At 40.1% G+C, this 13256-nt stretch overlaps 1 protein-coding gene across 4 annotated transcripts in view; it reads left to right on the plus strand.

Moving 5' to 3' along the window:
* Positions 1–13256, plus strand: part of MAP3K13 (mitogen-activated protein kinase kinase kinase 13) — a 168265-nt gene that overhangs the window by 119481 nt on the left and 35528 nt on the right. For all 4 annotated transcript variants that reach the window (XM_044251930.1, XM_044251932.1, XM_044251928.1 and 1 more), the window contains 2 exons: positions 4447–5006; positions 12802–12985. In XM_044251930.1, the coding sequence (XP_044107865.1) occupies positions 4532–5006; positions 12802–12985 (659 nt within the window). In that variant the 5' untranslated portion in view covers positions 4447–4531. The remainder of the gene's footprint in view (positions 1–4446; positions 5007–12801; positions 12986–13256) is intronic.

Here is a 13256-nt window from a genome sequence, read left to right on the forward strand (position 1 = left end):
CAGTCCGCATTACCGTCTGCCCTCTGCACAGCTCTGGGTAACAGAACACCTCTCTAGAGGCCTTAGTTTCTGTGAAGACTAGGCATCATGATTCTATGCCCTGACTTCTTGCACAGGGATCAAATGTTTAGGTCAAGATCATAGCCCACAGCACTTTTTTAACCCGTGAAGCACTCTGAGGAAGCAAAAATAGTTGTAAGAGGTGCTTTGGTGTTACAAAAAACCACAATGGAATTTGGGGATCTGAATTTTGAGTTCTGTTTGTATTTCTGCTCTACCACTTACCCAGTTGATGACCTTAAAAAGGTTTTTATTTCTTTGTAAAACGAGAATGACACTATTACAAGGATTATAGTGCTGGTGCTGACTTACATACCAATTTGTAAGAGCCAGTGGTAACTTTGCAGGTAGGTTACTCAACTATTATTAGCTTGAAATCTGCCATGGTGGGAGTATTTATACCAGAGAAATCAGTAAACACTACAAATCAGAGTGTCCCGGTTTTGTTTTGTTATGTTCCCCCCACCTTTTTTCCCCCCCTGCAGAGCTGTTTTACCATTATATTGTTGATTATACATACTGGGCTATGTAAATTTTAAGACACTTAGTCTCATTTATCATTAGAAGTAGTAACGGTAACAGTAATACTTTGTATCCACAGAACTTAGCTTAGTGCAAAGCCCAGCTCCTAGCATATATTTAATTAGTATATTTTTAATTTAACTTGGGTTCACCCTTGTATTATTTTGATACTTCTGCCCTAAGCTAAAGGACCCCCCCCCCATCCTTACCTCTTCAAATCCCTCTCTACAAAGTGTCTTTTTAAAATCAGATAACATTGGGCGCCTGGGTGGCTCAGTGGGTTGGGGCTTCTGCTTTCGGCTACGGTCGTGGTCCCGGGGTCCTGGGATCAAGCCCCGCATTGGGCTCTCTGCTCAGCAGGGAGCCTGCTTCCCCCTCTCTCTCCGCCTGCCTCTCTGCCTACTTGTGATCTCTGTCAAGTAAACATACAGAATCTGAAAAAAAAAAAAAAATCATATAACATAAATAATAGCCGGGTACAGTGCATAACACACTCAGTAAGACTCAAGCCCTCCCTGTCTATAACTGAGCTAATTACCTTCTTTCCAAACCTTTCTTTCTTCTGATATTTCATATCTCAGTTGATGATATTGCCCATCTATCCATTACCCCAGGTAAGTTATCCGAAAGTCTTCCTCTCTTTTCCCTTGTCCTTACCCATACCCAAGTCTAATCAGTCATTAGATCTTGCTTATTCTGCCTCTTCAATCTATCCCCTCCTGCTCATTACCACTGCTCCTGCCTTGGTTCGGGCCCTCATCATTCCCGCTTGAAGTCTTCCTCCTAAGGGACACATTGACTTTCGGTGTTTCCCCTTCAATCCAACCTCTACTTCTATAAATGTAATTTCAAATTACAAATTTGAGGGGTGCCCAAGTGGCCAGTCGGTTAAGTGTCTGCCTTTGGCTCAGGTCATGATCAGGGGTCCTGGGATCAGCCCTGCATTGCATGAGGCTTCCTGCTCAGCGGGGAGTCTGTTCCCTTACCCCTCCCGCCATGTGCATGCACATGTGTGCTCTTCCTCAAATAAAATCTTTACAATAAAATAAATTAATTAATTAAAAATTGGACCGAATCACTCCTTCAATTCAAATTTCTTAATGGCTGTCTGTTGTTTTGAGGATAAAATCCAAAAGCTTCAGTTTCTCATCTGGGCCCACCACTTCCCAATACTTTCTTCAATGTCTAGTCCCACTTTTATCTCATTTACCCTCCAACCCAAGCAACATTTCCTCTATGACTTCTCTGGACGTATTTGATGTTTGTTTTTCTGAGCTCCTGTAGCACCTTGTTCATGTCTGTGTACCATAAATCTAACCACATGGCTCTTATTGTCCATTGGTCTTTCCCTCTAGATTGTTAAGTTCCTATAGAGCAGAAGCCTATGTACCATTCATTAATTCCTAACACATCGTATAGCTTATAATAGGAGCTTAGTACATGTTTACATGAATGAATGAGACTTCAAAGGAAAGGGTATTTTCTTTCTTTCTTTCTTTTTTTTAAAGATTTTATTTATTTATTTGACAGACAGAGATCAGAAGTAGGCAGAGAGGCAGACAGAGAGAGAGGCCTACGTGGGGCTCGATCCCAGGACCCTGAGATCATGACCTGAGCCGAAGGCAGAGGCCTTAACCCACTGAGCCACCCAGGTGCCCAGGAAAGGGTATTTTCATTGGTTCATTCACACAAGCTATTCATAGGGTATTGCGATGAAAAAAATGCTTAAAATTTGGATCTCAGTAATCCAGATGAGAAATTCATAAAAAGGGGGTAGTTTCTTTTTATCTGTAACCCCCAATATGGGATACTATGACACCCATCAACTAAAATTTAAGACTCTTAGCCTAGCATACAAAGCTCCTTTCAAAATTGTTCTTTTTTTTTTTTTTAGAATTTTTAAAAAAGATTTTAGTCATTTGAGAGAGAGTGTGAGAGAGAACACAACCAAGGGAGAGGCAAATGGAGAGAAAGAGAAGCAGACTCCATGCTGAGCCTGACGTGGGGCTCCATCCCGAGACATGGAGATCATGACCTGAGCAAAAGGTGGAGGTTTAACCATCTGAGCCACCCAGGCACCCCTCATCCCTGACTTTCTCTCCATTCTTTTCTTTCTCTCTGTATATATCCATACAACCTACACTCCAGCCACTTCAATCTGTCATTTATTCTTTCAGGCATCCTTGCCCTTGTTCATACTTTCTCCACCTCTGTTGTATCCTCTCCTTCTTCTCTCACTCACCTCTTCTTCTCTCACCCCTTTCTTGCCAACTCAATGAGATTCTACACTTCTAACACAATAGTTAGCACCTTTGGGCAGCTAGCCCTCAAAGTGTCTCCCTCTTCTGTGCTCCCAGAGCACTTGGTTGATTCATGATAAGCACTGTGCTGTCAATCACTGTTGGTCTGTTTCTTGCCCCCTTTGTAAAATGAGATTATCTTTATACCCTGGCTCCTGTTAAACATATCCTAGATGTTTAGTACAGAGTGAAGGAAGGAGTAATTATTACATAAGGATTTATAAAGAAAGTAAATTTTTGATAAGAGACAATGAATTAAATTTAAGATTGAATTTGCATGAGCTGACCAATCTAGACAATTCTATGTCTTTATTTTCAGGGATTGGGTAGCCCTGAGAAATTGGTACTAATGGACAGATCAGAAGCAAAGAATAAGTTTAAAGCACTGGGACTTAGTTTGTTGCTCCAGATTTGACACATTATAGTAAAAACAGATTTTGCATCTCAGGAATTTGTGTTGTCGCTTATGTGAGACATTTACCTCCGTGACTTAACGAATACCTTAGGAAACACAACAATACCCCAGGAGAAAAAAACACTAAAGAAAACAGAAAAAATTTGAGCAGGATGTTGTTCCTAATAAAACAATGTTTATCAAGACATTTAATTTTGGAAAGGGAAACAATTTTTTTTTTCTGATTAGGAACCTAATATATAATATTTACCAGTCTGTTTAGGCTGCTATAACAAAAATACCAGAGACAAGATGGCTCGAACAACAAATAGGTATTTCTCACAGTTGTGGAGGCTGGAAGTCCGGGATCAAGGCACTGGAATATTTGATACATCTGGTTAGGGCCTGCTCCCTCGTTCATAGACAGCGGTCTTCTCACTGTGTCCTCACAGTTCTGCCCGAAGAGGCAAGGGGGCTCTCCAGAATCTCTGAGAAAGGGGCATTAATCCTGTGAGGATTAATGACCTAACCACTTCCCAAAGGAATTGAGTTTCAGCGTATGAATTTTGGAGCAAGGGGACAAAAACATTCATTCCATAGTGACATATTAATGCAGAATGCTTGGAATATTTTGAAAAACACTACATAAACCCCTCCCAGATCTAACCACCTCGAATTAACGATAGTTAATAATTAACAATAGTTAATTCTTGGGATATATTCTTCCAGTCTTTTTTCTTATATATGTATTTGTATGTCCTTTCCATTTAAAAGCCAGGGATGGGTGGAACAGGGACATGGGTGGTGGGGATTAAGGAGTACACGTGTGTGATGAGCACCAGGTAACGTATTGAGGTATAATATTGAAACTAATATTATACCATATGTTTACTGCAATTTAAATAAAAACTAAAAAATTGTAAGGGATTATGTTGTATATATGGCTGTAACCTATTTTTTATATTAACATGTCATGAACGCTTTCTCAGGTTTGTAAGGACTCTCCTACAACGTGATTTGTAATTACTGCACAGTATCCCACCATTTGGATGTATACCGGTGTTTAACCAATCCCCATCATTTCCGTGTTTTTATTACTATAAGCAGAAGTGTGGTAGTGTGGGTGCCTCAGAGAAGGGTGATCTCATGTCCTCCTCCTCTTTTCCCCAGGTTTTGGAGTCCTCTCTTGCATCCGAATTCTGTGCCACTAATCCTCTGAGTGTCATCTCAGGATCCTGTGCACACTCATGGCACCATGGCCAACACGCAGGAGCCCCTGAGCTGCTCCTCTTCCCCACACTTGCCCTCGAGTGAAAGCAGGACCTTCAGCAGACTCCAGGATGAACTCATGCCTGTGGGGAACCACCCTTCCCCCACGCTCCTTAAGGACCAGCAGGAAAAGGGGGTGGCACAAACAGAGCTAACCGAGAGCATGAACAGCCCCATCACCACAACAGTGTTGACAAGCGTGAGTGAGGATTCCAGGGACCAGTTTGAGAACAGCGTTCTTCAGCTGAGGGAACACGATGAATCAGAGATGGCCATGTCTCAGGGGACCAGCAACACCGTGGATGGAGAGAGCACAAGTGGAACTGAAGACATCAAGATCCAGTTCAGCAGATCGGGCAGCGGCAGTGGCGGGTTTCTGGAAGGACTGTTTGGATGCTTAAGGCCTGTATGGAATATCATTGGCAAGGCATATTCCACTGATTATAAATTGCAGCAGCAAGGTAAGCTGCAGTGTAAACACACCACCACCATTCCCTGGATAACCTTGATTAAAACCCTAGTGCCAGGGTGCCTGGGTGGCTTAGTGGGTTAAGCCTCTGCCTTTGGCTCAGGTCATGATCTCAGGGTCCTAGGATCGAGTCCTGCATCGGGCTCTCTGCTTGGCAGGGAGCATGCTTCCTCCTCTCTCTCTCTCTGCCTGCCTCTCTGCCTGCTTGGTCTCTCTCTGTCAAATAAATAAATAAAATCTTTAAAAAAAAAAAAAAAAAGCCTTAGTGCCAGATGAATACCCTATACCGATCTCCTAAAAACCTTCTGACTGCAACAGATTCACATTTCGTTGGTCTTTTCTGGCCAAAGCCCATCTTCTGTAGTTGTCCAGTCTAGCGGTATCAAGTAGAGCACATAGAAGACAATCCACAGTGTTAGGAGGAAGAAAATGCTAGAGCTCCTTTTCGTCTATCATCATTTTAAGTTTCTATTTTCATCCATGTTTTCATATATGTTTGGTATTTTAATAAAGTTGTATAGATACATAACAAAAATAAATCACATAGTGCATGTTTGAAAATTTTTTTATTGAAAGTTCATGCAATGATGGCCACTGGATGGCCACTGAATTAATTCAAAACCAGAAAGATGCCATGTGGTTTCGTGCCTGAAGATTGTGTCCTGGCTTAGACTGTAGTAAAAACGAATCATTTTCTTACAGCCCAGACACAGAAAGCTCACATTGTGAGGAAAGAACAAATGTACAACCAATCTTGAGAAGCATTATTATGTCTAGACCCCACAGCTTTTTAAAAAGTAAATTAACTCCCATCACGGTGTAACATCTATATTCATCTATTCCAATTCAAGCATTATGCTTCTGAAGGAAAGAGAGCACATGGCCCTCGTGTTCTTTATCACTTCATTTTATTCTTTTTTCTTCCTGATAGCAAGAGTAATATATATGGTTAAATTGGAATATACAAGTAAGTGTCCCCCCAAAAGTAAAAATATTTATCTATGATCCTCAGTCTCCACTATTAAGGTTTTTGGTATATGCTATGTTAGTCTTACTATGTGTGTTTGTGTGTGCTTTAAAAAAAAAACAGAGTCAAATTATTTCGTTATGCCTTTTCATTTCATATTTTGAATATTCCCCATATCATGAAATATACTTCAGCATTTTTAATACCTTCATAATACTAAATTATGTGTATGTGCCAAGATTTCTTTAAGCAATCCTCTATTCCTTGACAATTTGTTATTTTTTAGTGATCATAAGCTATACTGCAATGAACAACTGTTTATTACTTAATTTTCACACATATCTTTATGTCTGTGATCATTTTTACTCTATCTTTGATTTCCTGAAGATAAGTTTTTAAAAGAGGAATGGTTGGGTTAAAAGGTTTCCTGGCTTTTTGAGGCTTTTTACACACATAATGGTAGGCTTATATAAATGATTCCATTGTTAACAGTTCTCTCATCAAGAAATTTTGGAAAGGACCAGAAATGTAGACCAGAAATGAGAGTCTGTCTTCTTTGTTTTATAACTGAATGTTGGACTCCGTGACTCTCTCTTAAAAACATATTCACCTGGGTGGCTCCATCGGTTGAATGTCTGACTTTGGCTTAGGTCATTATCCAGGGGTCCTGGATCGAGCCCCACATCAGGGTGCCTTCTTCTCCCTCTCCGTCTGCCCCTCCCCCTGCTCATGCTCTCTCTCTCTCAAATAAATAAATAGAAATCTTTTTAAAAAATTTATATATATATATATATATTCATATCTTTCAGTTGAGACAATTGACAGCTTTTCCACAACAGCCAGTCAACCTCAGTCACTATTGACCACTTCTCTGTGTATTCTGTTTTTCCGATTTCTGAAATATTTTCCTTAAACCTATATCTCTCTTAAACCTCTCCCTCTATACGCTTTCCTCATAAGTGTATTGGGATTTGCTGGTAAATCTGTGGATCCCAGTTTCCAGGGTTTATCAGTCACAGCATTCTTTCCTGTCAGTCACAGCATCCTTTCCTGTACATGCAGAACATCTTTGTCAGTCTGTAAGGTTGTTCTGTCTGTCTGTCTGTCTCACTGTCTTTCATACATCCTGCACATTCCACCCTTCTTTCCCCCTCTATGGTCTTAAGGTTTCAGGAAATTAAAAAGTTGTTCCTTGTCACACAAAGGTTGGGGATTTCAAAGTTAAACAGTGTTATTATTTTTTTAAATGGGAATAAAGGTAAGCATAAAGAGGAAAATAAAAAATCACTTGTTATCCCACAACCCAGAGATGACCACCCTTAATTTATTATTTTTTAAAAAGTTCCCTATTCTCTGCTTAGACACAAAACCTACTTATATCTGCTTACGTGATAAAACTACATCGGGCTTTTAGGGTCTTAACTTGTTCAGTCTAATAATTATTTTGGTGGTAATTTGGAGATCTCAGGATCCAAATGCAGCATCAAGGTTCAGGCTCATGAAGAGGGGAAACAGACACATCCTATGTATCCATCAAAAGGAGCTTTAAAATTTGCGGGGGGGGGGGGTGCCTGGGTGGCTCAGTCCATTATGAGTCCGATTTCTCCATCTCAGCTCAGGTCTTGGTCTTAGAGTCGAGTTCTAGCCCCATAACAGGCATGGAGCCTACTTAAATAAAAAAATTTTTTTTAATTGTCCTGTAAACTTGTATTTAATTATCTTCTGATTGATTATGTGACTAACAGAAAGGCTTATTTCAAGAGTAAATAGGAAACGGGCCTGGTCAGCTTAAGTTTACAGGGCGGCTTATAGCTGCCTAACTCTTCAGCAGATGACAGGCTATCCTCCTGTGGGCTGATGTGGCCGGGGCCCAGAAAGAGATTCACTAGCCAGAAACTAAGGTAGTTTTTTCCTTGTCAGCTCTGGGATCCGGGAGCTAATCTTTAATCCTGGATTACAGTCAACCAAAGGAGAGCACACAGAACAGCTGTTCTCTGCATTCAATACTTATAGGGAAACTTCGCTTGATTTTTCAGAAATCTTAATGAGCTCTTCATCTCCCATTTAGTTGGTTGGTAGTGAAGTCTAAGTAAGGTAGTATGTGTAATAGAATTATTTTACTGCCAAATAGTTCCCAGGCCTAAAGCCAGTATTATCATAGCCATGTCTGAATACAAACAAAGGAGAATGTAGGCCTTAAAAGTGGGTGGGCCTGGGGCTTTTTCTCGGTCTTAGAGATCACGGTAGATATTAGAATTAAGAAAATAGTCGTAGTGATGAATCAGAAGATAGAAGCTGGGGAGGAGTACCAATGGACAGATATAAAAGCAGAAAGTCTGGGACGAACCCTAGAGGGAACACAGGCAGGTTCCACTGGTACATAGTTATCCATTATTGGGGATAATTCCATTATTGGGGCCCCCAATTTTGCACATCCTCATTGCTATCATTCTTTTTCCTGTCATTTTCCTATTCCCTGGCTCCCAGCTAGATATTGTCAGGGACATTGGGATGGGATAAAAGGACTAAATCACATCAGTCAGTTTTACTTCTGATAATTAGTTCCAGGGAAAAGATTTATAGAAAAGTGGTTGAAGTGTCACTTAATACTCTGTTCCTGGATTACCAGTGTGGTCCCCTCTATTTTTCTGTGGATAATTAAAACTTTGCTAATCACAACTGAATAACACAGGTATGAGCTACTATTGGCAGAGGAAAATTTTATTCTCTAGTATAATTTCATCAACCTTTGGTGTTTCCCATTTCATAAAAATCCTATATAATAGGCATTATTTACTTAAAAATATAATAAATTGTAGGGGCATCTGGCTGGCATGGTAGAGCATGCGACTCTGGTTCTTGAGACTGTGAGTTCGAGCCCCGTGTTGGGTGTAGCGTTTACTTTAAAAATACATATATATTAAAAATATAGCAAATTATCATACAAACATTATAAAATGATATGAAAAGAAAGAATTATGTAACAGATTGGTTTGGAATCATTCAGTAACAACATGAAAAAAATTACTGTGCCTTGGTCCTCACACCACACAACAAGAAAAACTCCATTTGGATGTATAGGTTCAACTTTTTATTTTTATTTATTTTTTTTTTAAAGATTTTTATTTATTTATTTGACAGATAGAGATCACAAGTAGGCAGAGAGGCAGGCAGAGAGAGAGAGAGAGGAGGAAGCAGGCTCCCTGATGAGCAGAGAGCCTGATGTGGGACTCGATCCCAGGACCCCGAGATCATGACCTGAGCTGAAGGCAGCGGCTTAACCCACTGAGCCAACCAGGCGCCCCTAGGTTCAACTTTTTAAAAAACCAACTGTAGATCATTCTCAGAAGATTGACGAGGTCATAGAAGATATTACAAAGGAAATGACAGGCATCTATGAAAACATTTTGTTCAAAAAATAATAAAATACAAAGTCGTTTTAAAAAATTCTCTTCAGGGGCGCCTGGGTGGCTCAGTGGGTTAAGCCGCTGCCTTCGGCTCAGGTCATGATCTCAGGGTCCTGGGATCGAGTCCCGCATCGGGCTCTCTGTTCGTCGGGGAGCCTGCTTCCCTCTCTCTCTCTCTATCTCTCTCTACCAGCCTCTCCATCTACTTGTGATTTCTCTCTGTCAAATAAATAAATAAAATCTTTTTAAAAAAAAAATTCTCTTCAAAAAAAAAAATTCTCTTCATAGGTATCAAAGAAATAGAAAAACTCCTTCACATTTATGAGAACTGTGAGACCCCTGACAGATAAATGGGCAAAGCAGAAATGTGACAATCCATGCAAAGCGGATGTGAGCATTAAACAAATGTGGAGAAAATATTCTATATCCCTGGCAGTTAAAGTGGTGCAAACTTGGGGTGCCCGAGTCGTGCAGTCAGTTGAGGGTCTGTCTCTTGGTTTCAGCTCAGGTTGTGATCTCTGTGTTGGGAGTCTGAGCCCTGCATTGGACTCCCTGCTTGGTGAGGAGGCTGCTTGGGTTTCTCTTCCTCTACCTCTGCCTCTGCCCCTGTGTGCATTCTCTCTCTCAAATAAATAAATCTAAATGAATGAATGAATGAGTGAATGAATGAAGTAGTGCAAACTTATAAAACATTATTTACACCTAAATAACTTAGAACCCAAAAGACTATCGACAGTATTCATTGCTGGCAAAGTTACAGTAGAAGGGACACACTCATTCATTACTGCTATCAGCAAAAACTAGCAAAGCCCTTTTGGGTGGCAACTTAGAAGGTATAGCAAAAGCCAGGAAATGGTACTCTAACCTAAGAACTGAGCCTGAGGAAATTGTATAAAGAAAGAAAAAAGTATCAAATCTGAACCAGCAAACAAAAAGACAGAAACACAAGTACGGAAAAGGTCAACGGGTACCATAAGCCACTACTAAAGCTTATAATGAGATCTTTATATACATGGGGAATACACAACACATGAGAAAAGTAGAAAAGTTTATGTGTCAGCTACAACTTCTATAAAGGTGCATACATATTAGCAAAGAGTGGAAGAGAAGATGAAAACTGAATATGGAAAGGGATTGCAAAAATACTTTGGGTTTTTTTTTCCTAATATTTGCTGGTGTTTCTAGCATTTCACAGTAAATAAAGATTGAGTAAATAGGGGGGAAAAACACCCAAAGAGGTCTAATTTTAGTAGTTATCATATGAAAAATTAAGCTAACCTGGGCTTTTGTAAGTTTTTCAGAAAAATATTGCCCAGGATGTGCTTGCCCCAGAATCCAGTAATAGTGCCTTCTTTGGCCCCAGAATGGCCAAAGTGACACTGTGTCTAGTTCTTCACTGGACCCCTCACAGGTAAAACCCTCTGCGAGTATGCCATCGATATCTGGGTCCTGTGGGTGCTGCACAGATAAGCCTGTGGGGATGATGGTGGGATTGTGTGAAACACTTCATATTTCATACTTGTCATTTGAAGGCAGAAAGATCCTCAAAGCAGTCAAGCCCATAACTCCCTCTTTCCTCCTGCATCTCACTTGGTTTCATTTGTTCATTTGGTGATTTCATGTTTGTGAGCTACTTGTAGTTCAGAGAAATTTGCTTTTATGTAGCATCTATCTAATTTCCATAGAGCAAATACAGAAGAATGGGTTAAATACCTATGCTCTCAAACACCCTCACTATCATTTGTTCTGCTCTATGTCATCCTCTCTGGAAGGTCATGTTTTAACTGCTATAATGAGAAGCTGCATTTTACAAAGTATCTACAGGATTTATTTTCTCTCAAGCTTGAGAAAATAAGAGATGAGGGAAATGTGGTTCCCTTCTAGGTACTGAAAACTTCTTTCTGCTCTTCATCACCATAGTAGATGGGAGCTGATTTGCTTTCAAGACCAGAATATCTTCAAAGCTGACTCAACACTACCTTGTTCAGTATTCTGCAAACAATGACCTTTCAGTGATTGGTCATCTAACAAAAAACCCCCATAACCTTTAACATTGTCATCATCCTCTCCTTACTCCATGGGACGCCTCATTCTTTGATGTTTATTTCTTACCAGTGTAGTGGCAGTTTGCTGATAAAAAGGGGACAAGGAGAAGGATCAATGGATCATATTCTCCTTTTTAAGTTCCACGAGATTAAAGCACATATTGATTGGGTTTTTGAAGTATTTTATTTAAAATAGCATTTTATTCCTTATAAAAGTATTATAAGCTCATGGTAAAAAAAAAAGTTCAGGAAAGGATAAAGAGCATAATATGAATCATCAATAATGTGACCCCTTAGAAATGACTTCTGTTACCTATTTGGTGCAAAGAAAATCAAATTCTAAGAAAGAGAAACTTGAAATTACTGCATCTATATGAGTAAATCTATCATGGCTAATGACCCTCACATTTACTTCATGGGAGGCAATGTGGTATAGCGGGGAAAGGACTGGCCCTGGTATCAGCCAGTTCTTGAGTCTGGGCCCAGTTCTGCCACTTACCAGCTATATGACCTTGGGAGAGTCACCTAATCTCTGTGTCTCAGTTTTCTCATCTATAAATAACCATAATAAGGCCCAACTTCCAGATTATTGAAAGGATCAACACATGAGATATATAAAGCTTTTATGCTAGTGTCTGGCACATAGTAGGTGCTCAATAAAAGGTAAATATTAATATAAATTTTATGCATATTTAGGCCCTTGGGATAGTATTATTGACAATTCATCCAGGAAGGATTAACTGAACATCTGCTGTAGAAATTCAAAGAGGACTAAAACAACACTGACTTATAATGGGTGATGGGGTAGGGATAGTGGTATAGAGACAGAGAAGTGGATTGAACATGCAAACTTGAAGTGTGGAGGTAGGCTGTGGGAATGTCAACATATGTTTTGTTTGGAGGAAGGTATATTGGAGATCTCTGATATGCTTGATTTCATTTGCTAAAAACTGATACAAATTGGGGCACCTGGGTGGCTTGGTCAGTTAAGCCTCTGCCTTCGGCTCAGGTCACAATCCCAGAGTCCCAGGATGGAGTCCTACATCCCACGTAGGGCTCCCTGGTCAGCGGGGAGTCTGCTTCTCCCTCTGACCCTCTTCCCCTTCTCGTGCTCTCTCTTACTCTCTCTCTCTCTCTCTCAAATAAAATCTTTTTAAAAAATGATACAAAGTAATACATGAGAATATCTGATCTATTGTATCAAAACCCATAGGAAGGTTATATCTTTTGGAGAGTTACAGGTGAGAGTCCAAGGGTAGAGATCATTCTGGGTGATGCTGAAGTTGGTACCTTTGGAGTGGCTTTATAGAACCATCCCTGAGCAAATTCAGAGATCTCTCTAAGTTTGTTTCTTGCTTGTGTACCTAGATACTTGGGAAGTGCCATTTGAGGAGATCTCAGAGCTGCAGTGGCTGGGTAGTGGAGCCCAAGGAGCTGTCTTCTTGGGCAAGTTCCGAGCAGAGGAAGTGGCCATCAAGAAAGTGAGAGAACAGAATGAGACGGATATCAAGCATTTGAGGAAGTTGAAGCACCCTAACATCATCGCTTTCAAGTAGGTCAAGGCTTCTTCTTCTTCTTCTTCTTTTTTTTTTTTTTTTTTTAAGAAATAGATTTTCTTTCTCCCAATTTCTACTAATGAGTTCCTGTCTTGAAAGACTATAGACTTTGTACTGTGCTAGGTATTTGGGGAAGACACCAAAAAAATGATTAAATGAAAGTCTTGTCTTTAAGGATCATATAATCTGATAGTTCTTTGTTCCAGAGCTCAGCCTTCCTAGAAAGGGTGTACATGGGACAGAGAGGGAATGATTTTTTTTTCCCGG

Source organism: Neovison vison, chromosome 6 (genome assembly GCF_020171115.1).
Source record: "Neovison vison isolate M4711 chromosome 6, ASM_NN_V1, whole genome shotgun sequence".
Taxonomy (NCBI): domain Eukaryota; kingdom Metazoa; phylum Chordata; class Mammalia; order Carnivora; family Mustelidae; genus Neogale; species Neogale vison.